The sequence below is a fragment of the Hyaena hyaena genome, unplaced genomic scaffold (genome assembly GCF_003009895.1).
Source record: "Hyaena hyaena isolate Hyena2069 unplaced genomic scaffold, ASM300989v1 scaffold_3, whole genome shotgun sequence".
Lineage (NCBI taxonomy): Eukaryota > Metazoa > Chordata > Mammalia > Carnivora > Hyaenidae > Hyaena > Hyaena hyaena.
The window spans coordinates 929,095-953,017 of record NW_024080635.1 but is presented as its reverse complement, the minus strand read 5'-3'; the positions used below and the strand labels follow the sequence as shown (position 1 = coordinate 953,017).

General features: G+C 45.9%; 1 protein-coding gene across 1 annotated transcript in view; it reads right to left on the bottom strand.

Annotated features, from left to right (window-relative positions):
* Positions 1-6,074: 6,074 nt before the first annotated feature.
* The window catches only part of CSMD2 (CUB and Sushi multiple domains 2), a 597,675-nt gene continuing 579,826 nt past the window's right edge, over positions 6,075-23,923 (bottom strand). The window contains exons 63-71 of the mRNA XM_039231736.1: positions 21,209-21,320; positions 20,461-20,640; positions 14,551-14,613; positions 13,728-13,889; positions 12,114-12,226; positions 10,279-10,366; positions 8,794-8,932; positions 8,359-8,574; positions 6,075-6,132 (exon numbers count right to left, since the gene is read on the bottom strand). Coding sequence (XP_039087667.1) covers positions 8,415-8,574; positions 8,794-8,932; positions 10,279-10,366; positions 12,114-12,226; positions 13,728-13,889; positions 14,551-14,613; positions 20,461-20,640; positions 21,209-21,320 — 1,017 coding nt within the window. The 3' untranslated portion in view covers positions 6,075-6,132; positions 8,359-8,414. The remainder of the gene's footprint in view (positions 6,133-8,358; positions 8,575-8,793; positions 8,933-10,278; positions 10,367-12,113; positions 12,227-13,727; positions 13,890-14,550; positions 14,614-20,460; positions 20,641-21,208; positions 21,321-23,923) is intronic.

Here is a 23,923-nt window from a genome sequence, read left to right as displayed (position 1 = left end):
TTTGAGAGGTACAACGTAACAATTTGATGTATGTATATATTGTGAAATGATCACCACAGTAAGTTTAGTTAACATCTATTACCTCACTTAGTTCCACATTTTTTGTGTGTGATGAGAACTTTTAAGATCTATTCTCTTAGGAACTTTCAAATATACAATATGGTATTGTTAACTACAGCCACCATGCTATAGTTAAATCTCTAGAACTTATTTCTCTTACAACTTGAAGTTTGCATCTTTTGACCACCTCCACCCATTTCTCCTGCCCGCCACCCCTGTCTCTGGCAACCACCAGTCTATTCTCTGTATCTGTGAGTCCTGTTTCTTAAGCTTCCACATATACGTGAAAACATATAGTACTTGTCTTTCTCTGCCTTGTTTCACTTAGTATAATGCCCTCAAGGTCCATCCATGGAGGTGCAAATGTGGAGATTCCTTTTTTTTTTTAAATTTTTTATGTTTATTCATTTGTGTGTGTGTGTGAGAGAGAGAGAGAGAGAGAGAGAGAGAGAGAGAGCAGGGGAGGGGCAGAGAAGGAGGAGACACAGAATACGAAGCAGACTTCAGGATCTGAGCTGTCAGCACAGAGCCCGACAAGGGGCTTGAACTCACAAACTGAGATCATGACCTGAGCCAAAGTCAAATGCTTAACCCAGGTGCCTCTCCTTCTCTCTCTTTTTAAATACTATTATAGTGTGTGTGTGTGTGTGTGTGTGTGTGTGTGTGTGTGTGTGTGGTCTTTATTCATTCATCTATTGATGGACATTTACATTGTTTCCATGTCTTAGCTATTGTAAACAATGCTACAATGAACAAGATGTAGATGTCTCTTGAAGATAGTGATGTCATTTCCTCCCGAAATATAACCAGAAATGCAATTGCTGGATCACATGGTAGTTCTAGTTTTGATTTTCGGAGGAACGTCCTTAGTGTTTTCCACAGAGGCTGCACCAGTGTGCATCCCCACCAACAATGCATGCGGGCTCCTTAGAGAAGGACACTTGCAGGCTTGCCCAGTCCCTCCTTGTCGGAGGCTGCGCCGGCTCCGACAGGTCCAGGGGTCCCTGAAGGATGGATGGTATCGGCGAAAGAGAATGAGAGAGCCCCTAGATTCTTTCTGATCACCAGGCAGGCATCTCTGTCTGTCGGTTTTGGTGTCTTTATTTTAAGGTTCAACAATAATATGACATCAGAAGAATTTTTACAGGGGCTAATTATTGATAAGATGCTTTGATCAGCAGAAGGTGTACAGAAACAGGCTTTACAAAAGTATTCTTGCAGAAACTCCCTATATTCTTGACGTCAGTCCCCCAGATTAAGGTACTAACAAACTTATCTTATTTTGCATGGGTAGGCCTCTAGACAATTTTTAATCACAAGAGGAAGAATGTATATTAGGCTTGTTCCTAAGTTGCTTGAGCTAGTCTTTTCCTTTATGCTGAATGTGCAAGCACCATGGGGGCCATAAATATGTCAGTCTTTGCATCTGGGTTTATGTGTTACCTACTCTTATCTATCCTCATCCCAGCTGCCGGTGTAAGGGAGGGTGTTTGTGGAAAGCAGGCCTTGGGGAAGGGACTGCTATGCTTCACCAATTAGCAAAGATATATGTAGTAACTTATGTTTTGCCCTTATCTGTGCCTTAACTTTAAATTAGGCTCTTTGTCTCGTGGCCAGGCTCAATTATAACTCTTGTGTTTTTAACCTCCTTTATTGTCTAAGTCTTGGATCTGCAAGGCCCATAGGAAGAGCCTTTTGACAATCATCCATATTGCTTTCATCTTAATTCTTTTTTGTAAAGGTAGGAATATGCTTTTCCTTATGAGTTATCTGTTTTTAGAATATTGGTCTTATTTGGAATATTGTGAGGCCTGGTCAATATCAGCAGGCTTATAACCAACATGAGCCAGTAGTAGCAGAAGGAGATACCAGTTTTCATTTCTCATGGCAGGAGCTGCAAACACTGCCATTTCCTTGCTGTGACTGCCATCCAGAGAGGCTGGTGTGGCTCCCGGCACCTCCTTCCCTCTCCTGTACTTACCTGCATGCTTTCCCTTGCTTTGGCCTTTCTCTACTGTACATTTCCTGCTGCCTACGCCACCTGCCCTTTAGGCTGCAATCCTTAGAGCCTGATCTCTTCCATCGAGGCCAAACCCTGTCCCTGAAGGGAGACAGTTCTTTTTTGTCCCCAGGTTCCCATCCTGAGCTGATTTGGACTTTATTATAACTTAATTTTTTGAAAATGTGATGAAATACACATAGCACAAAATCTACCATCTCAACCATTTTTAAGGGTATATAGTTCCATATTATTAAATATACTCACATTGTTGTGCAGCCAATTTCCAGAATTTTTTCATCTTGTAAACTGGAAACTCTGTACCCATTAAACAACCCTCACTTTCCCCTCCCTCCAGCCTCTGGCAACCACCATTCTACTTTCTGTTCCTATGAATTTGACTATTCTAGACACCTTGTATAAGTGGACTCATGCAGTATTTGTCTTGTTCATTTCACTCATCACAATGTTCTCAAGGTTCATCCATGTTGTAGAATGTATCAGAATTTTCTTCCCTTTGCAGGCTATTATTCCATTGTGTGTGTACACCACATCTTGTGTATCCATTCATCTGTCAGTTGACATTTGGGCTGCTTCCACCCCTAAGCTATGGCAGATAATGCTGCTATGAACCTGGGTATACATATAACTCTTTGTGACCCTGCTTTCAATTCTTTTGGATATATGCTCAGAAGAGGAATTGCTGGATCATATAGTGGTCCATTTGTCGAGGAACCTCCATACTGTTTTCTATAGTGGCTGTACTATCTTACATTCCCACCAACACTACAGAAGAGCTCCAATTTCTCTACATCCTCACCAACATTTGGTATTTTCTGTGTTTTTTAAAAATGTTTCTATAGTTTTGAGAGACAGAGAGAGAGAGAAAACACAAGTGGGGGAGGGGCAGAGAGAGACAGGGAGACAGAATCCAAAGCAGGTTCCAGGCTCTGAGCTGACCACACAGAACCCCAAGTGGGGTGCATACCCACAAACTGTGAGATCATGACCTGAGCCCAAGTCAGACGCTTAACCGATTGAGCTACCAAGGTGCCTCTTTTCTGTGTTTTTCACAGAATCATTCCTAATGGATGTGAGGTGGCATCTCACCATGGTTTTGACTGCATTTCCCTAATGATGAGTGGTGTTTTGCAACTTTTCATGTGCTTGTTGGCTATTTGTATATGTTCTTTGAAAAAATGTCTGTTCAAGCCCTTTGCCCATTTTAACATCAGACCTATTTTTTTGTTGTTGTTGAATTGTAGGAATTCTTTACATTTTGGGGGAATATTGTTCCCTTATCAGTATATGACTTGCAAATATTTTCTCCTATTCCATAGGTTACCTTTTCACTCTGTTGATTGTGTGCTTTGAAGTAGTTTTCAGATTTGGTGAAGTCCAATTTACCTATTTTTTTCTCTTGTTGCCTGTGCTTTTGGTGTCATATCCAATAAATCATCACCAATTGGATGTCATGAAGCATTCCTCCATGTTTTCTTGTAAGGTTTTTATATTTTAGGTCTTAGGTTTAGGTATGTGATCCATTTTGTGTTAATTTTTGTATATGGAAGGTTTCCACATTTCCACTCTTGGCATCTGGCCGCAAATGTGTCTTTCTTTCCCTTCCCCAAGAAACATTTGTCCCCTAGCCATGAAAAAGGCCATTGAAATGTAAGAAACCAATGCAAAAATTTATATTTTATTTGAATTCAAAAAATTTAAAATTGCTTTCAAATTCAGGAAAGTACCATAATGCAGGACCCCAGGGGAAGCCTCATATACAGAGACAGATAAATTAAATGTATATACTGCAGACAAGCCGAGAAGGTGTGTAGATTACATATTTACAGTCCTTGATGTTTTCTGAAAACCATATTTATACATTTTATTACATTTACAAAAAAGGCTTCCACTACCATTTACCTACAATAATGAAAAAAAAATGTACACCTTTTTTTTCTTTTTTTTGGTACTGTACAAACTTTGTATCATAAAAATATATCTCTGTACAAAAGATTTTTTTGTTTGTTTTTGTTTTACTTTTTTTTTTTCTCCTCATGGGATGGCGGTGGGTATGTGGTGTGGGTGGTGAGTGAGGGGCTAGTCTCTGGAGGTGGTGCGAGAATGCCGGAAGTGGGAAACAGTAACGCACAGCAGAGTGCTGGGCGCCCGCCTGGCATGTGCTCCTTGGGCATCTCCGGGGACACAGGGGAGGGGGCGGGCGCAGGGCTGGAGGAGGAGTCACTTGCGGGTTGGGGCGGAGTGAAAGAAGGGAGGAAGGGAGCAGCCAAAGAACTTCCTGCATTTGTTTCCGGGAAGAGAGAGATGAGTGTTTGACTGTGTGGGGCTGGTTGGCCCTCTCCCGCCAAGCCCAGGGATGCTGTGACCCAGAGCGGGTATGGGTGGCATGGGGCTCCCGCCTTGCCAGCCCCCGTCCCATCTGCTGGAAACTGATGCCTCTCCCTGTACTCCGGCCCCTCTTACCATGAGGCAGATCATCTCATGTGTTTAAAAACAGGCGTCCCTGCCACTCCACTCCCTTCCATTTCGATTTGTTCTTTCAGTATGTGATAGGAACATCTCAGGCCAGCATGTCATGCATGCACGGGTGCTTAAGCCCATGGGGACCTTCCCGAGGACAGAGAACATGGCTCTTAATGCCACAGTTTGATTCCTAAACTTGCTAGTGTCCCAACATTACTTATATGGAATTCAATAAGGACCCAAGCACAATGGAACTTATATTAATCAAATCTACTTGCAAGGAGCTGGAGAGAATGACTTTCATTCACTGCATTCTTTCTGTTCAGGAGCTCCCAGGCTTCGGTCTGCTGTGGCGAGGGGCTGCTGGGAGCCAAGGGGGCAGCAGCAGCTCCAGGAGGCTGGGTGTGGTCCCTTTCCCTGATGCTGCCCGGATGGGGAGAGGAACCCAGACAGGACACACAGGTCCTCGGCCCGGCCCACTGGCCCGGCCACAGTGCTACTAGAGAGATTCACCTGCTCCTCCCTGGAATCGGTTCCCTTTTAGACCTGGGTTTCTGGCAGCTGGTGTAGTGGACTTTGGAGTCAGACCCACCTGGGTTAGCATCCTGACTCCACACTTACTGTGTGGCTTACGTCTCTTCAACCTTTCCGGGCTTCTATTTTCTCATTTATAAAACAGGAATAACAATTCCCATATTTTGCGTTGTTGTAAGGTCTAGAAATGATACACCTAAAGTGTCAGGCACAGAGAAGAAACTCTACACATGGCAGCCATGATTTTTTAGACACTGGGATAGGCCTGCTCTCCTGTGTCAGCACCTTCCCGATGCTGCCGACGTGACATCTCTGTCTGGGCCACAGCCTCGCTTCTCTTCTCTTTGTCAGTTGACAGCCAGATTTGACCTTGGACTCAAGGCCAGATTCCTGCCATACCTCCCCCAACTCACCCTTCTTCCCCAGTGCTTCCCAGGACCCAGAATGACTTTTTAACTCACTGGGTTTAGAACTCAATACAATTCTGTTGGAAAAAACAAACTGGTTTCCAAAGTACTCCTCAAGACGTTTTTCTGCCCTTGGGGTAATCCTTGCTGTCACTCTGTAGAGGAGAACGTCCACTTGTAGATGGCTGGCTTCTACACACTGACCACCTGCTGACACCTTCGCCGCGTCCTCACACGCAGGGCGGACGGGACGTGCACCCTCCTCTTCACCTCTTCTCTGTGTTTGTGGGGAGCGTGGCATGGGGCATCTTTCACAAACATTTCTCTTTTTTTAAGCTTCCGCGGTCTCTTGCACAGGACTCAAATGAAGGAGAGGCGTGTGTGTCTGTGTGTGCTTGGGCCCATACACACACGTCCACAAGATGCTTTGCTGTTTTAAATCCATAGGCTTCCTGCGACCGTCCGCAGCTCCTCTTCCTGGACTGCCCCAAGGTCGGGGCCCAGTGGGAGTCTTCTCTGGGGAGGCGGGTACAGGTGGTGGCGGGGCGAGGGCCCAAGTCCCAGCAGTAGCAGACACAGGCAGAGAGACAGACGAAGATGGGCACCGGGCACTGTGCTCAGGGGGCTTACTGCCTGTCCCCTGGAGAACTGGGCACCAACGGATGGTGCCGGGGATTGTAAACAAGAGAGGCGGGTGGGGTGAGGTGGGGGCGGAAGCAGGCAAGAGAAAAGAGGCAAAGCAAAGAGGAATAAAGGGGAAAGAAGTAAATTAGTTGCCTTGACCTTGGATCTTCCCGAACCGAGGGTGGGTGGAGGTGAGGAGTACACACAGCAGAACATACGTTTTCCCAATATTGTCTTTTTCCCCTGGTGGTATCGACTTACCCATTAGGCACGGGAGACCCAAGGCCTATGGGGCACCGCACTTTCAGGGGCCCAGGAAAATGGTTTTCAAAATCTGATTCTTTCAAAATCGGAATAATAATCATGGACATGTAATAATCAGGCCAGGCTGGGTTATATTAATCTTTGTAACAATACAGTTGTAAAGTATCACATCTAATATTTATTTTTTAATGGAGGAAAAGGGTCCGTGAAAGCCATAGCACAGCCCTGCCCCCTGCCCCCTGACTCACTGACCTTACAGGCCTCCATGAGTTGCCTATTTCAGGTTATTTTAATTTCAGCTGTTCCTTTAAGCATTAATTACTCATTCTAAAGAGAGGTGTGTGTGTTCATGTGATTTTTCACACATCACCTCCACAAACCCAGAGAAGCTTTCTCTGTGTTTTTGCTGTGTTCCTACGCTGGGCAGGACAAGGTGGGTCCCTCACCAGAAGAGCCCCACTGGAGAGCTGTGGGCTGGGCGGAATATTCTGAGGCCCTGATTGCTGATGATGGGCGATTCTGAGGGCTCCTTAGACTTGGAGCCACTAACTGCACATGATCCAGAGGTGACACATTGTGCACACAGGCGCGGGGACCCAGTGGAGCCGGAGATAGGGAGTGGGGCTTGGGGTGAGAGTTATGCAGAGGGCATTCTGGTTTCTTTCTTATACTGTTCAGTAATTCAGCAACTCGAAGTTCAGAGTCATTAACTAATCACCGATGAGGCCTGATTTATGTCATCAGAGGGGATTTTATGTTTTCTTTTTTGCTCTCTATTTGTACGAGTTCTGAGTAGGAAATCACAGGGATCATAGACATGAAACCTCAGAACTAATTCTGGAATTCTAGAATAACTTCTCTTCCTTCTTTAAATGTTTGTTTCAGATGGATGTAAAAGGATGCAGAAAAACTCAATACTTTAATTATTTGTATTCAATAGTTGCCTTCATATATTCTGAAAATAATTTTGATCTCATCTATAAATTATCTCAATACCTACAATTATAAGCTGAGACTTAAGCAAGAGAAATAATCTAGAGTAGAAAATGGACACCAAGAAGGGAGGGGAGAATTGGAGGTGGGCAGAGATTGTGTCAGCCCATCTATTATGCTCTAGGTGATGGTTAATTTGATATGTCAACTTGCCAAAGCTCTGGTCAAACACTAGTTGTTTGGTCAAATACCAGTCTAAGTGTTGCTGTGAAGGAATTTTTTAGGTGTATTAATATTTAAATCCGTAGACTTTGAGTAAAGCGGATTACCTACCCCATGGCGGTGGGCCTTGTCCAATCAGTTGAAGGCCCTGGCAGAAAAGACTGAGGTCCCTGAAGAGAAAGGAATTCTGCCTCCACATGGCCATTGGATCAAGATTAAATCAACTCCTGAGGGAATTCGCAGCCTGCAGGCCTGCCCTGTGGACTTCAGCCAGACTTCAGACTGGCTGCAGGCCAGCCCCATGATTATGTGAACCATTCCTTAAACTAAATCTCTCTCTTTCTCCCTCTCTCTCTCTATGTATGTATATATACAATGTATACACGTCTCTATGTGGATATCTCTATATCTCGTATACATACATCTTTCTATATGGATATAGATATTTTGATGTTTATATAGAGATGAGCATATATGTGTATATACATATACATCTACACACATAGATAGGTATGTATATCTTAGGTACGCATTACGTATGTATACATACATCTAGCACTCTCTCTGGAGACGCCTCACTAATACATCCTACTTGGACATTTTGCCAAACCCCATGGCTAAGGGCCCAGTCTTTGGAGTCTGCCTGCTGGGATTGGGTTCTGACCCTGCTACTTACTAGGTGTGTGACCTTGGCCAAATGAACTCCTTTCCCTACCTCACTTTCCCACCTAATGGATTTAACTACAGGCGTAGGGAAGCGCCTCGCTCAGTGGGAGTGGGCGTCTCCGTGCGCAAGCCCACTACGCATCTGCCGCCCACACCCCCTCTCACCGGCTGCCGGAGGCGGGGCTCTCGGTGGCGGCGGCGGTGGCAGCCAGGCCTGGTGGCTATACCGCTGTACACACTGTACTGACTGTGAACTCCGCCTCGGTGGCCATGATGTCTGTAGGCTGGATGTTGCGGTCATACATTGGGTTCTCGAATGTGGCCCGAACGTTTGTATTCTCGTGGCCGGCATAGCCATTGAACGGAACTTTGGGTCTCCTCCTGGGAATAAGAGAGAGAGTGACCAAAACATAAAAAGAGAGAGGCTCAGGGGTCTGAAGGGGGAGAGGGAGGAAAGAGGTCGTGTCTTCCTTTCCCAGGGTGACAGCTCTCCTGAGCCAGGAAGGCTGTGGGCAGGCTGGGGTGGGGGAAGGGGCCTGCCCTCCGGCCCCCCACCCCCGTGGAGACCACCCCCCCCAAGGCCGCCTTCCTCCACTGTACCTGTGCTTGTAGAGATACAGCACGAAGCCTGCAATGATGAGGGCGACGAAAGGCACCAGGATTGCGGCTGCCACCGAGCTGCTGTTGGAAGCAAAGTGGCGGCCGATGGACTCGGGGTCGGACTCCAGCAGCCTGAGGTCTGCAAAGTCCCAGAGCATAAACCTCAGCTCACAGACACACGATCTGAGGGGACGGCCCCAGCTGGAGGTGTGGCTGTGCCTAGGGATGTGGCCTCCTGCAGCTGCCTCCCCCCACACTCAGACATTCTCCCCCCTCCCCCCCAGAAGACTTCACAGGGCCTATGCAAAGGACACCATCGGTCCTGTGGAAGCTGATCTGCCAGAGAGGCTAAAACCATGTGCCAGGATAAAATCTAACAAAGGTGTTGCCCTTCAGAAGTTTCGAAACTTCTTTCGGCCACTGGAACCTTTTATCAGATAAAAGCTTACAAGGAAGCCACAATGCAAAACAGGTGAGGGCCAACTGCTCTGGTGGCGGGGGGACAGGAGGTGCTGAATGGCTTGGGGACGGTCTCTCCTCCTTTGCTCTGGCCCTCCTGGCACAAGGCTGGGAGGGCTCTGGAGACTACAGAGAGGCAACACTGCCCCCGCTAAGTGGCTCCAAGAGGGGACAGATCTGCCTCAGGAGACAGGGCATCGGCGGTGAAGGCGGACTCTGGCGTGTGGGGCTGAGGGGCCAGGGGACTGTCTTCAAGCACTTGAGGGGCTGCCCTATGGAGGAGAGAGAGGTCTTACTCCACGCTGCTCACAAGGGGGGGGGGCCTAAGAACACCTCTGGGGCAGGAGCAGTGTGGAGGGGGAGCCACGGGGAAGCAGATTTCTGCTTAAGACACGGAAGGTCAGAGCTGTGAGAAAATGCAGGCAGCGCCCCTGGCAATGGTGGGTGTCAGTACCCGGATGCGTGGAGCTGGCTCTTGAGCTCCCATGACTGCCTCCTGCCTCCCCACCCACCACTTCGGAGAAGCCAGGTGACCTCCTCCGACTAGAGTCTGAGGCTCTGACTGGGGCTCTGGGTCAAGTCCAGTGAGGAAGTGAGGACACTGGATGCCGATGATGTGTAGCAGGTGGGGTAGAGGTGCCAGGGGAGAACCACCTTCCGGGACTGCTCAGGCAAGGTGAGTAAAGGCACCCCTGAGAACCCCATGTCTGCTTGTTTAGGGGTGTCTGGGCAATGCCCAGGGCTGACCGGCTGGTGTTGCTGGCGGCTGTATCTGAGACTCAATGTCCCTTAAGCTGGGGGGGTCTGAACTCTAGGCTGGTCTTGGCAAAGACTGAGCATATTACATATATGTGGTTGTTTCTGGGGACATATTCCATAAGCTTAATTAAAATCTCAAAGGTGGCCGTGACCCCCAAATGGTTAAGGACCCCTGGATCTGGCTTTTGAACTCCAATCCCTTGCCCCAGTACTCAGTGTCTCCCCCGCCCCACCAGCGCACCCTTCCAGGGGACAAATGCTAGTTACCAAGTCTTTGAAAGCCGAACTGCCCAAAGCCTTGGCCCTTGACGGAGCCTTGGTAGATGAAGGTGCCTCCGGGGGACTCTGAGGAGACCTGTGAGGTGAGGTGAGGGCAGAGGTGGTGAGGTGAGATGGGGGCATGCTGGGCAGAGCCCGACACCCTCACAGGGCGGTCACACACTCCACTGTCGCCCTGAGACATGACTGTAGGAGGCGGGAGGCGCTTGATTGTCTCCTGGTCGAATGGCTTCATCGGTGTGGGCCTCTCATTTGTGAGGCGGGAGTGACAACAGTACTGGTGTGTAGGGTGGCTGTGAGGACGGCGTGAGTTCATGCAGAGAAGGCGCTTAGAACACTGTTACCGCTGTCGTGAAAACGGACTGTCAAAAGCCCATGGGACCCTGAGCTGTGATTAAAACGTGCCCAGCAGATTTAACATACTTTGGAAGGTTCACCACTGTTTGAACAGCTACTAATTCAACGGGGGATGTGGACATCTTCTTGGCTCCTTCTGCCACTGTGCAGACACAAAACCTGAGCGCTGCTCAGTCACGGGTATGCTTTGGGGGTGCTTGGCTACCGTGTGCCTTCCAGCGCCTGCTCCATCCCCAGGGTGGGATCCTCCATGCACTGAGCTCTAGGCAGACTGCCCCACCTGTGCCCCCAAACCATGCATGGTGGCCACAGAAGTAGGCCTGCTGGTTGGCTGTTGTCCTAAGCAGCTCCGGCAGCTTGGCCTCCCACAGCTCCGCCGCTTCTAGCCCCTGGCCTGCACTCCGAGCCCCATCTCCTAACTTTGGCCCCTTGTTCTCTCACCCCTGGCGACCCTCCCAGCATGGTGGAGTCTGTTGTTCTCGCATAGCTTCTGGATGACTGCTATTGAAGCAGCCGGGTCTTGGCTACCCAAGGGAGTTTTCAAGGGTGGGAGGGTCCATAGGATACTCTCAAGAATACCAAGGAACTAACCAGATGTGCCAGCCCTTGGGGGAAGCCACTTGTTTCTCCTTACATGTTTAAGTAAGTTCTGTGCCCAGAGTGGGGCTTGACTTCACAACCCTGAGATCAAGAGTCTCATGCTCTACTGACTGAGCCAGCCTTATGTATTTGTAAAGCAAAGTCACGAAAGCCACGGTCGGCCACCTGCTGTCTTGTCCCTGAGGATGCACCCTGACTCCTCAGCTCTCTGCTACTCAGGCCTCGGTGACCTCTCCCTCCTGCCCAGCCTTCCATTTCCAGCAGCAAAGATCCAAGACAGGGAAGCCGAGGGCATGATATGTGACATGATGCTCAACTCCCCTCCTGTGAAATTGGAAGAGGAGCATCACTGAGGACCTGCCTGAAGAATGCCCTAGAATGTGGTAAGTCTTCCCTACAAGGGAAGGCAAGAAAGCCATATCTCCTTCCCTGTCTTGGTCTCTCTAGCTGTGCTGCATCATCTGTAACCCACATCCTCAAATGTGAAGCGATATTTGAGGTAGTCACCAGGGACCCACCATCTTTTCCCTCATCGCAGCACCGTGTCATTACCTCCAGCTTGCTTGAATTCACTCCTACACTGCTGACCTCTAGTTCCTTGCTTTGTGCTCTAACATCAGAACCCACTCCACATCACTCAGATGTGCTGGCCCTCTGGACACTCAGCCTCCTGGCCCCTTTATCTCTTCCTTTACCCACTTCACGAGCAGGCAAGGGCTCCCTTGCCCCCAGTCCTGGCCTCAAAGAAAACCCCCCGAGTTTCCAGGTTGATCCTACGAGTTTCTCTTCTTCCCCATTCCCTGCCAGTGATCTGGGAATCGGGGATGGGTCAGGAAGGTCAACGACTGAGATTTTGCTGAACTTACATGCCCATCTAAAGCCCAGTGGTCATCTTTGAACTTATTCGCAAAGATCTCCACAGGTCCTGTGATCTGGTAAACCTGGAGCAGGAGATGGAAATCTTCTTTCTTGTAAATTCCTGGGAAAAGAAAGTTTGGAGAGTAGACTAAAGAGCTGGAAAAATCCCCAAGCCCACATTTGTGGGCATGTGGGTGTGAGTGTCCCGGTGGGATTTCACATGCAGATGTTGATATAAACATTCCATGCATAACCATAAGTAGGTAAGTATACTCTTGCCCGTGAGTTTGCATGGGCTGGATGTGAGGATGTGCAAGAATATATGTATGTGTGTTATAGAACTAAATCATTGGCTTGTGACTGTGACCCTTTGAACACATGCACACACACGTCAGAATAAAGTGAGTATGACTTTGCATATGTTAATGTGTCAGTTAACACATGAGTATGTTTTACAATTTGGTGGGTGTGGGAGGCACGTGCAGGAGGCACGTGCACAGGATTATGTGCGCGTCTTTTCGACTATGTCTTGGAGCAAATGAGTGAACCCAACTGCTCAGCTGTGTTGGTGTGCGCACGCATGAATGGGCAGATATGATTGTATGTGGGTTGTGTATTACTGTGTGTGCTTTCATTCGCTCACGCATGCCTTTATCTTTACATTTGTTTTCTGAGAGTTTTTTGATTATAGAAAGATTGAAAATTGGGGAAATTTTGGAAAATGCAGAGATGCAGGAAGAAAATAAAACTCATTCCTGATATCACTAAGAAATTGTCACTGTTCACATTTTGGTGTAATTACTTCCAATTTTCTTTCTTGTGAATATAATTTTTCCTTTAAAAACTGGAGTCACATTTTACATGCACTATGACGGGTCCATTTTCCCCCCAAACTGGCAAACTATTTGGTCTATCAGATATCTTATAATTCATATATCCATTTCATTATTTCTGGACAATTTTCCCTTTCCAGTTTTGATGTAATACAAATCGCCCTGTTATGTGAGTGTGCTTTATTCATAAATGTTTGACTCCTTCCATACCTATTTTTTATGATAAAAATTCTTAGGAATATAATTAATGGGTTCACTAATTTTCAAAGATCTTGACACAAATTGGCAAACTGTTTTCTAGAATTGCACTGTTTCATGCTTTGGCCACCACTGCATCAGTGTCTTCACTTGACCTTGACCAGCACTAAAGTTTATCTATCACTTAAAAAAAATCTTAGTGGGATAAGTAAAAAATGACATTTTGTGTTTGATTTCAGTTTTTTGATTACTGCTGAAAAGTGTATTTTCTTTTGCTTATTATGGCTTCTGGGAGTTCTCTGTCCCTATTTTCTGGTTCAATTTTAAGGATATTAGTCTCTTTCCTCTTTAGTTAGGAGTGCTTTTATATTCAAGTTATTAATGTTTGTTATGTAACCACTTCATTTTAGTCCCTGGTGGTTTTATCATGCAAACAAAGATGAATAGGCGCATTATCTCCACCCCCCCCCCCATCAGATAAGTCCCCACAGGACATGAGGATGAGATGACAGTAGACTCATCCTTGCAGAGGACGTGGACCTGCTCACCCCTGCCACACCCAGGCTTTCAAGGGGGTGGCCTGCTCCTTACCAGCCAAGTGCACCTCCACACCACTGTGGTCGATCATGGTGGCATTGACCTTGCTGTTGACAACCTGGAAGCCAGTCACTCTGAGCATGGCCGGCTGCTTCTTCCCCTGGTACTCATAGGCCCCTTTCCATAGGGAATTCTTGGCAAAAACATCCCCAGGAACTGGAGGAATTGAGGAGCAGATATGAGAGGGACTTGTATGTGCATTGGTAGGATTGTGGCCACCTGATGGCTCATCCCAGTTCACTCACTGAGATTGTTTTCCCTCAACACCTAACACGGGGGAGGATGGTGGGATGCTCTGACCCTCTGATGAACCAAAATGGAACTAGAGCTGAATATGATGCCAAATCTAGTTTCCTTCTTGTATGATACACTAATGTGGTGCATAAAACCATAAAGTTCGAAAAAGGATAAGATAGTCTATAATAGTTTTGCATTAGTCGGGCCACACCTGCAGTTATGTGCCCAGTTCTGGACATCACACTTTTAAAGATACAATACCTGTATTAAAAATGTAACCGTTTCCAGGAAGCTCCCTGGGCAGGACTTGGGTCTTTGTGTCTGTATGATCACACACTGGCCAGTGCTGTGCTGGGTGGGGAGTGGGGGCTGGGCTTGTGGTAATCAGTGGCTCCCAAGCTCAAAGCTCTGGATGTATTTCTGGAAGGCTCGGGCTCTCTCTTCTGGATGAGGTTTCTGTTTGGCTCTATAGACAGTTTTCATACTGTTTCATTGAGTATTTGGAAAGGCATGTGCATGTTTCTGGCTAACTAGGTGAAGGAAGCCAGTTTCTTGAGCCAAAGATCTGAACCATACCTACCGGAGGCCTGGGTGAGTGGTGGCTCTCGGGCAGTGTTGATGGGTCTCCCACTAGGCCGCACCTCTGCTGGGGAAAGAGAGTGGAGGAAAATAGGTTCAGCCTCTGGTCTACACTTTATTGGAAAAATAATGGCCACCTCTCTGACATTAGGTCAGTGGGTTCTTTGAGATCTTGCTTTGGACTCATCCTCTTTAGACTGGGAGTGGATACTTTGATGGTCTGGTGATGCTATGGACCCCTCTCAGAATAATAAAACAAAGTTAAAAGGAAATATATTTCATAAATTATAGTCATTTAAATATTAAACAAAGAATTAGGATGCAGGTAGATCTGTGACTCTTTGTTATTGCATTAAATGACAGGATCTAGCAGCAGGACCAGTCACTACCATAATCCTGAAGTAGTCAGGAACATATGCAATATTTCATGGTATCAGTAATAATTGTAATATAATATGAAAAGCTCTGCAATTTTTACCGGTGACAAAGTTACAGGTGTTGTAAACACTATTATGGGTTTCTGTCTACATTCCAAATTAAAGGAAATGCTAAATTTCAGTCAAGGGCCTGAGCCAGATAGTCTAGGTTCAGGTCCCAGCAGTGCTACTTAATGATGTGTGACCTTGACTAGTTACTTTACCACTCAAGAGTCTCTCGTCACTGGAAACATGGGCAAATATTGAAACATACTTTATAGGTCTATGCTGAATAAATGAGGTCACGGTCAGCTAATGTTAATGTCTTCCCTTCTTTGACACAGAAACAAAAGAAATATCTGTCTTGTCACCAAGAAAGGGCAGACTCTCCCTACTGTCTCCTTTAGGAGGCCAGGGTTTTACCATAATCTTCTGACTCTGGAGGTCTGCTTATGTTTGGGTATACAGAATGCTGTGGAGAAATTTTTCACAATAGCTCAGTGAAAGCACATTTATGAATAAAATGCCTTTATCATGTTAGGTTTTATAAAATGAGGGGGATGATAAGCATTTTGTGGGCTGGGAGCTGTGCTAGGCGATGTTTTTCATGTTATGTCATTTACTCCTGCTCTCAAAATTGTGAGGTAGAGGGGTGCCTGGGGGCTCAGTCAGTTAAGTGTCCAATGCTTGATTTTGGCTCAGATCATAATCGCACAGTTGTTGAGATTGAGCCCTGTGTTGGGCTCTGCGCTGACAGTGTTTGGGATTCTCCCTCTTCATTTCTCTCTGTCCCTACTCTGCTCATATTCTCTCTCAAAATAAATAAATAAACATGTAAAAAAATTAATAAAAAAAATCCCCGTGAGGTAGAGTTTACTGTCTCCATTTTATAGAAGAGAAACTCATTAAGAGGCAGAGAGGTGAAGAGGCTTGACCAACATCACACAGTAAGGGATTGAGGTAAAATTTAACTGCATCTAAAGCATTTTGTATTTTTATATATAAGTACATCATAGCATCAAAAACAATAAAATACTTAAGAATAAATGTAAACAAGGAAGTGCAAGACTTATGCTGAAATTGAAAACCATCGTTAGAAGGAATTAAAGATTTAAATGAAGAGGAAGACATCCCAAGTTCATGGATTGGAAGACTTAATATAGTTCAGATGGCAACACTCCCCAAACTGACCCACAGATTTATCACAATCCCTGCCAAAATCTCTTGCAGAATTTCAAAATCTAATCCTCAAATTCATATAGAAATAAAAGGGGCTCAGAAGAGCCAAAACAATCCTGAAAAAGAAGTCCAAAAAGGAAGATGTACACTTCCCAACTTCAAAATTCATTATAAAGCTATTGTAATCAGACCTGTAGTGTGATGTCATAGAGGCAGTTATACAGATCAATGGATAAAATGGATATAAGCTCACATATTTATGGTCAAATGATCTTTGATAAGGGTGCCAAGACAATTCAATGAAGAATAGTGAAGAATAGTTTGTCCAATAGATGGTGCTGGGATAACTGGATATCCACATGCAAAAGAATGAATTTGGATCCCAAACAACCAGCTGCACCCCCCGCCCCCAAATAAACCTAAGAGCTAAACTATAAACCACTTAGAAGAAAAAATAGGCATAAGATTTCATGATTTTGGATTGGGCAATGGTTTCTTGATATGATATGAAAACATAAACAAGCAAAGAAAATATAAATTGGAGTTCACTAAAATTATAAACTTTTGTGTTCAAAAGGATATCAAAAGAAGGCAAAGAAATCCAAACTCATCACATTGTATTCATTACATGTGTGCAGTTTAATATAACACTTATATCTCAATAAGGCTATAAAAATACCTCCCATATTTGAAAAAAGAAAAACAACAATGTAACACAGGACTAAAGTGGAGCTTAAAATTGATAGTCTAATTTCATTTTAGGTGAGGAGTGAAATAAAGGAGAAAGTACTGTAAATTTAAAAATAAAGAAAGTGAAAGACAACCCATAAAGTGGGAGAAAAAATGTGCAAATCTTATGTCTGATAAGGGTCTTAAATTCTAGATATATAAAGAACTCTTGAAGAGACTCCAGACCAAGATGGTGACATAGGAGGCTCCTGAGTTCCCCCCTCCCATGGACACACTCAATGTACGGCTATACATGGTTCAACAGTAAGAGTTCAAGTAGAAGAAAAGATCTAAACATAAAAACATATAAATGTAGAAAACTCCCTGAGAAAGATAAATAGTTACATCCAGAATACTCTAATATTGTAATTGTGGTGGGTAAATCAGTCATAACACTAGTGTAAAGGTTAAAAGACAAAAGTGTTAAAAATACCTATAGGTGCAATAATTTGTTAATGAATACATGATATAAAAACTCAATTGTGATATCAAAAACATAAAGTGTAGGAAGGGAGTGTACGAATGTAGAGCTTTTGTATACACTCAAAGTTAAGTTGTTATTTGCTTTAAAAAGACTGCTATAATTATAAGATGTTTTATGTAAGCCTCAAAGGAAACACACAAAAAAACCTATAGTTGATACACAAAAGCTAAAGAGAAATGAATCAAAGCATACCACTACCGAAACTCATAAAATTCCAAAGGAAGAGAGTGAGGAAAGAAGAAAGGAACTACAAAGCAGCCAGAAAAATATTAAGAAAATGGCAATAGGAAGTTCATACTTATAAAAAATTAATTTTTTATAATTAAAAATTTTTTAATTTTTTTTTGAGAGCAAGAGACAGAGACAGAGTGTGAGTGGGGGCAGAGGCAGAGAGAGAGGGAGACACAGAATCCAAAGCAGCCTCCAGGTCTGAGCTGTCAGCACAGAGCCCGACTTGGGGCTTGAACTCATGAACTGTGAGATCATGACCTGAACTGAAGTCAGAGGCTTAACCAACTGAGCCACCCAGGTGCCCCTATAATTTTTTTAATGTTTATTTATTTTTGAGAGAGAGAGAGAGAGAGAGAGAGAGAATGCAAGCAATGAGGGGCAGTGAGAGAGGGAGACAGAATCCGAAGCTCCAGGCTGAGCTGTCAGCACAGAGCCCCACATGGGGTCCAAACTTATGAACCGTGAGATTATGACTCGAGCTGAAACTGGATGCTTAATCAACTGAGACATCCAGGGGCCCCTCAAAATTACTTTAAATGTAAATGGACTAAATTCTCCAATCCAAAGACAGAGAGTGGCTGAGTGGACAAAACAAAACAAAACAAAACAAAAACCAAACAAAAATTCTAGACCCAACTATATGCTGCCTACAAGGGACTGACTTTTAAGGACACGTAGCTGAAGTGAAGTGAAGGAAAAAGATAATCCATGCAGATGGAAACCAACAGAGAGAGGGGGAAGCTATATTTATATTAGACAAAATAGACATTAAGCCAAAAACTGTAGCAAGAGACAAAGAAGTTCATTAGATAATTATAAGGGTTAATTCATCACAAGGATATAACAGTTAAAAATATTTATGCACCCAACATCAAGACATCTAAATATATAAAGCAAATATTAACAAATCTGTGGGGAGAAATAGACAGCAATACAGTAACAGTAGAGGAGTTCAATACCTCACTTTCAACAACAGATAGATCATCCAGACAGTAAATCAGCAAGAAAACACTGGACCTAAACTACACACGAGATCAGATGGACCTAATGGACATTTACAGAACATTCCATCCACCAGCAGTCAAATACACATTCTTCTCAAGTACACAGGGAACATTCTCTGGGACAGATCATATGTTAGGCTACAAAATAATTCTTAATAAATTTAAGAAGATAGAGATCACATCAAGCATCTTTTCTGACCACAATGATATAAAACTAGAAATGAATTATAAGAAAAAAAACTGGAAAACTCACAAATATGTGGAGATTATATACGATGCTCCTGAGCAACCAATGGATTGATGAAGAAATCAATAGGAAAATAAAGAAAGTATCTTGAGACAAATGATAATGGGGACAGAATTCTGTTTGGGAAGATGAGAAAGTTCTGGAGATGGATGGTGGTGACGGCTGCACGGTGTGGTAAATGTATTTAATGCCACTGAGCTGTGCACTTAAAAATGGTTCATATGGTAAATTTTATATTATGCATATATTATCACAATAAAAACTTAAATGTACTCTAGAAGAGTATGGAAAACAAATATTACTTTTCATAAGTAAAATAAATGTACAATTCATACAGTGAAAATACAAGAATAATATTACATTCTGGCCCCGATAAAGGCTGTGGCCCTGATACTTTCTCTCTAACGACAGAACTGCAAAGTACTTAGATCTTCAGGGTCTGAATCTCAGCACTTTCCCTTTTCCAGCTGGTGACCCTGGGCATGTTGCTTAACCTCGCTGTGTCTCAGTTTCCTCATGTATTAAATATGAATAGCTCCTGCCTCATAGGATGCTTGTAAGGATTAAATGAGTTAGTGCACACAAAGTGCTTAGACTTTACTTAGTACCTGAAATATGGTGAGATCAGCATCTGTAAGAGAGAGTTTAAGTCCATTCCAGCACCAAACTGATCCTTTATCCTTGCGTGACCCTTCTGTTAAGGCTGGGCTCAGATCACCTTCTTCAGGAAGCCTTCCCTGATTTCTTTCCTCCCCTAGATAGGATGAATTGGTCCCCTTCCTCCTCATCCCCACAGCATTCAGTGCATTGCTATGTTCCTGAAGGTATGGTTATATTTGATAAAGTCTGTTTTCTGCAGCTGAACGTGAGCTATTTTAGGGCAGGTCTGTGTCTGTCACTTTCCAATCTCCTATCCCCAGCACGGACATGCATAGTGATGATGCCCAATAAACAGAATGAATGAATGAAGACAAGGAGGAGGAAGGTTTGGGGCATTTTGGTAATCCCGAGGGATCTGCGGGTGGGTGCTGTTTTATCAAGGTTATAGTATGTGCAACGAGTCGTTCTGGTTTGGTGGAAGAAAACGTTTTCTGTCTGATGACATATAATCCCGGGAGAAGGTAGCAGAGTAAAACTTGGGGTGGCTTCACCATGTGCTTCTCTAGAGGGCTGACCGCTCTGGTTTCATCTCCGAAGCTCAGTACCTCAGAAAATCAGAAGCAGGATCCAGGTCCTGGAAACCATATCTCTTTCTTCCTTTTTAAAAAATTTTTTATTTATTTTGAGAGGCAGACAGAGAGAGTGAGAGAGAGAGAGAGAGAGAGAGAGGAAGAGAGAGAGAGAGAGAGAACGGGAGTGGGAAGGGGCAGAGAGAGAAAGGGAGAGAATCCCAAGCAGGCTCCATGCTGTCTGAGCAGAGCCTGATGTGGGGCTTGAACTCATGAACAGTGAGATCATGACCGGAGCTGAAATCAAGAGCTGGAGGCTTAACCAACTGGGCCACTCAGGGGCCCCTCTTCCTTCTCTTTTGCCATCTTTCACTCAACCTCAGCTGTCACCTTTGTCCTCCCCACCCCCACCCCCCCCTGGCTGGAGAGGCTCACCGAGCAGGTACACTCACCCAGGCAGATGGGCGGTTTGCCTGTCCAGCTGCCATCTGCTTTGCAGGTGCGGTGCTCGGAGCCACCCTTGAGGGAGAAGCCCTCCTGGCAGGAATAGATGAGCGTGTAGCCCATGGAGGGCAAGTCCAAAGCCCCGACATTGGCATGGGTTGGCGTCTCTGGCTGCTTGCAGTGGTGGGCTGGACGAGAGGAAAGACGGTGTTGGACCGAGGGGACTGGGGTCCTCAGGAGGCCTTCTGACTATCCCCCTTCCTAGATGGAACATCCCCTTCCTTTCCTTTCTAGGCCCCTCTCATGTCCAGCACCCCTCCCCCAACCCCAGTCTTGATGTCTATACAAATGGCTAGGATGGAGTCGATGTGGATACCGGCTTAGTCAGTCTGGGGGTACTGCAGCACTCTTCCCGGGGGAAGAGGAGTAATTATGGTCAAAAGCCTGCAGTCTTTTATCCTGAGGGCTGACCTTGTAGCTGTTAGTTTCTGCTGCCACTGGAAAGTCTTTTTGGCGAAGGCACAGGAATTGCCTTCAAATATCAGAAAGGCTTTTCTGTAGAACTGTCTTCCGTGAGGCCCCACGGGATAAGGACTACAAAGAGCGTGATGTTGGTCCCAATGAGAAGTCATGAGCTCCCTGTCCTTCAGGACACTGGGGCATGTCCTCTCGACGCCCGGCTGGGGGCGGGCTGGGGGGGGGATAACGTGTTGCCAGCAGGAACTGCCGTGGGGTGCAGGGGAGGTCTGCACTCACGGACGCAGTCGGGCGGCGTTCCGCTCCAGGTCAGGTTGGGGAGACAGGTCCTGGTGGTGGAGCCCTGAAGCAGGTAACCTTTTTGACAGCGGAAGAGCACTGTGCTTCCGACCTGCGGGGAGGCGGGAAAGTTCCTTGATCACTTTCTACCCAGCGAGGCTTCATACCCTGTCGCTTGCCTACTTACTTTCGCTCGGACCCAGCTCCTGCCCACACACTTGTCTCCACCTGCAAAGTCCTACTTCCCCTTCTCTGCTGGTTAAATATCATCTACCCTTTGAGGCAGCTTCCATTCCGCCTTTTCCACAAGCCCTCACCCAACCCCCGGAGCCAGATCGATGCTCTTACTGGACGGATCACTCTCTGCTGTGGCAGACAGAGTGCCTGACTCAGAATCAGAGGACCCTGATCGGAGTTCTGGCTTCTATGTCCGCTCACTGAGTGACAGGCTGCAGGGGACTCGATGCCTTAGTCTTCTGGTGGAGGGCGTGGGGTGACCAGCCCTGCCACACCTACAGCACAGTGCGGTGACACTCAAATGCAGTGGTCGATCTGAAAGCATTTTATACGTTTGAAGCACTGCACCAAACGGAATCATTGCTTGTGTGTGTCTCTTTTTTCTATGAATCGATTTATTCCTTAAGGAAGGGAGACTGGTCTTCTCTCCAGATAGCTGCATCTGGCACTTGCTTTTTAAGTATCTGTCGGGCCGAACTGGCACCTTCCCGCCATCTCCACATCTGCTCAGTCGTTTCCCCACCCTCACCCTCCACCAGCCCTCACTGTCCACCAGCCGGCTCTGTCTCTCCCTCTGCCATCCACGTGGCACGGGGTGACCAGATCAGCTTCCCAGGCTGCAACTCGGATTTCACTATTTCCCAGCTCAAAACACTCCCGTGTTCCTATTACGTACGGGAGCAAACTCAATCACAAAGTGAAACTCTTGACTTCCACTCCCTTCCTCCAGGCCTGACTGCTATGTCTTGAATTTCATCATCTCATTTAGCAACGGCACTTCTGACCGTCCGGTTGTGCAAATCAAAACCCTCGAGTCAGCCTTGATTCCCCGATTTGCTCCAGCCTGTCCCTCCAATCCATCAAGTCCTCTGGTTCTGCCTACAAAGCTCATCCTGACCCGTTCACTTCTCCCTATGTCACCGTCATTATCTCCTTCCTCCTGAGCCACTGCAATAGTGTCCTACTTGTCTGGTGCCTTCGTCCTTAACCTCCATTATTCACTCTCTTCGCAGCGAGCCAATGCTGGATCAGAGTCACCTCAGATGGTCTCTTGTGACATTTAGAATAAAATCCAAAATGCTCACTGTGGCTTCAAGGGCCCTAGGTGACCTGGCCCATGGCTCTCTCTTCTCAAAAATTATCATGTGACATTCGGTGCATGCAAAAAACTATATGGAACACACAGAGAAATGATCTGTCATAAGGAACTGTACATCTTAAGTGGAGCACACCCCTCCATGTAAAGGCTAGAACGCTAGTGACACAGTTGTCACCATCTGCATGCTCCTTCCCTGCCCTGTTCCTCTGCACCTCCCCCCCGCCTCCCCCGTGCCGTGTGGTAACCACTGCCCTGAATTTTGTGGTTTTAATTTCCTTGCTTTGTTAAAAAATAACCCAATTACACATATGCACATATATCTCTCAGCAATATGTTTTTCCTAGTTTTAATCTTTATAGAAATAGCATCATACCATGTTTGTCATCCCATACTATGTTACTTTTTATAATTTTTTAAAAAATTTATTTTGAGAGAGGGACAGAGAGAGAGAGAGCAGGGGAAGGGCAGGGAGAGAAAGAGAGAGAATCCCAAGGAGGCTCCGCACTGTCAGTGCAGAGCCTGACGCAGGGCTTGAACTCATGAACAGTGAGATTGTGACCTGAGCCGATATTAAGAGTCAGGCGACTCTTAACCAACCGAGCCACCCAGGCGGCCCCCATGCTGCGTTGTGTAGAGCTATAGTGTGTTCATCTGCCCTGTTAATACGTCATTGTGTGACTTTACAACAATTTCTCTCATAGGTTGGTAACATGTGCAAGAGTGTCTTTGGGCTTAGGTTCCAGGAATACAGCTTTTGGGTCACAGCGTGTGTGAATATTTAACTTCATAAGACAGCGCCCCATTTCCAAACCTCACCCAGTTCTTTGGCCTCATCTCCTCTGTTCACAACACTCTGGACTTGCTGGCTCACCCACTTTCCAGTCCTCCAACCTGCTAAGCACTCCCCTGCCTTGACGCCCCTCTGCACTGGCCGCTCCCTCTGCCAGAAATGCCCGCCCTGCTCTGCCCAGGGCTGGCCCTCCTCATCACGGAGGCCACAGTTCAAGTTCAGGAGGGCTCTTCCCTCACCACACTTCCTAAAATAGCCACCCACCCTGTGACACCCCTTTATTTTATAGGGTATGTAGTGCTTATTGTTGTCAAAAATTATCCTGTTCATTGTCACCAAACAGAGAGCATTCTAGTGTGGGTGCCAGGCCTGTCTTCTCCCCACTGTATTCCTAGCACCTGGAAAGTTTATGCTGGGAGATGTTTGTTAAGTGAATAAAGATTGAGTGAATGAGCCACATTCTTTGGCTGGATCCCAATGTGCCATTTCTTCTGCGCACATCTTGGGCTCCCGTTAATTGTCCTGCCTCGAACACACCCACACTTTCCTGCTTTCTGTCCTCTATTCTGTGTGTCCCATCCAAGGCTGT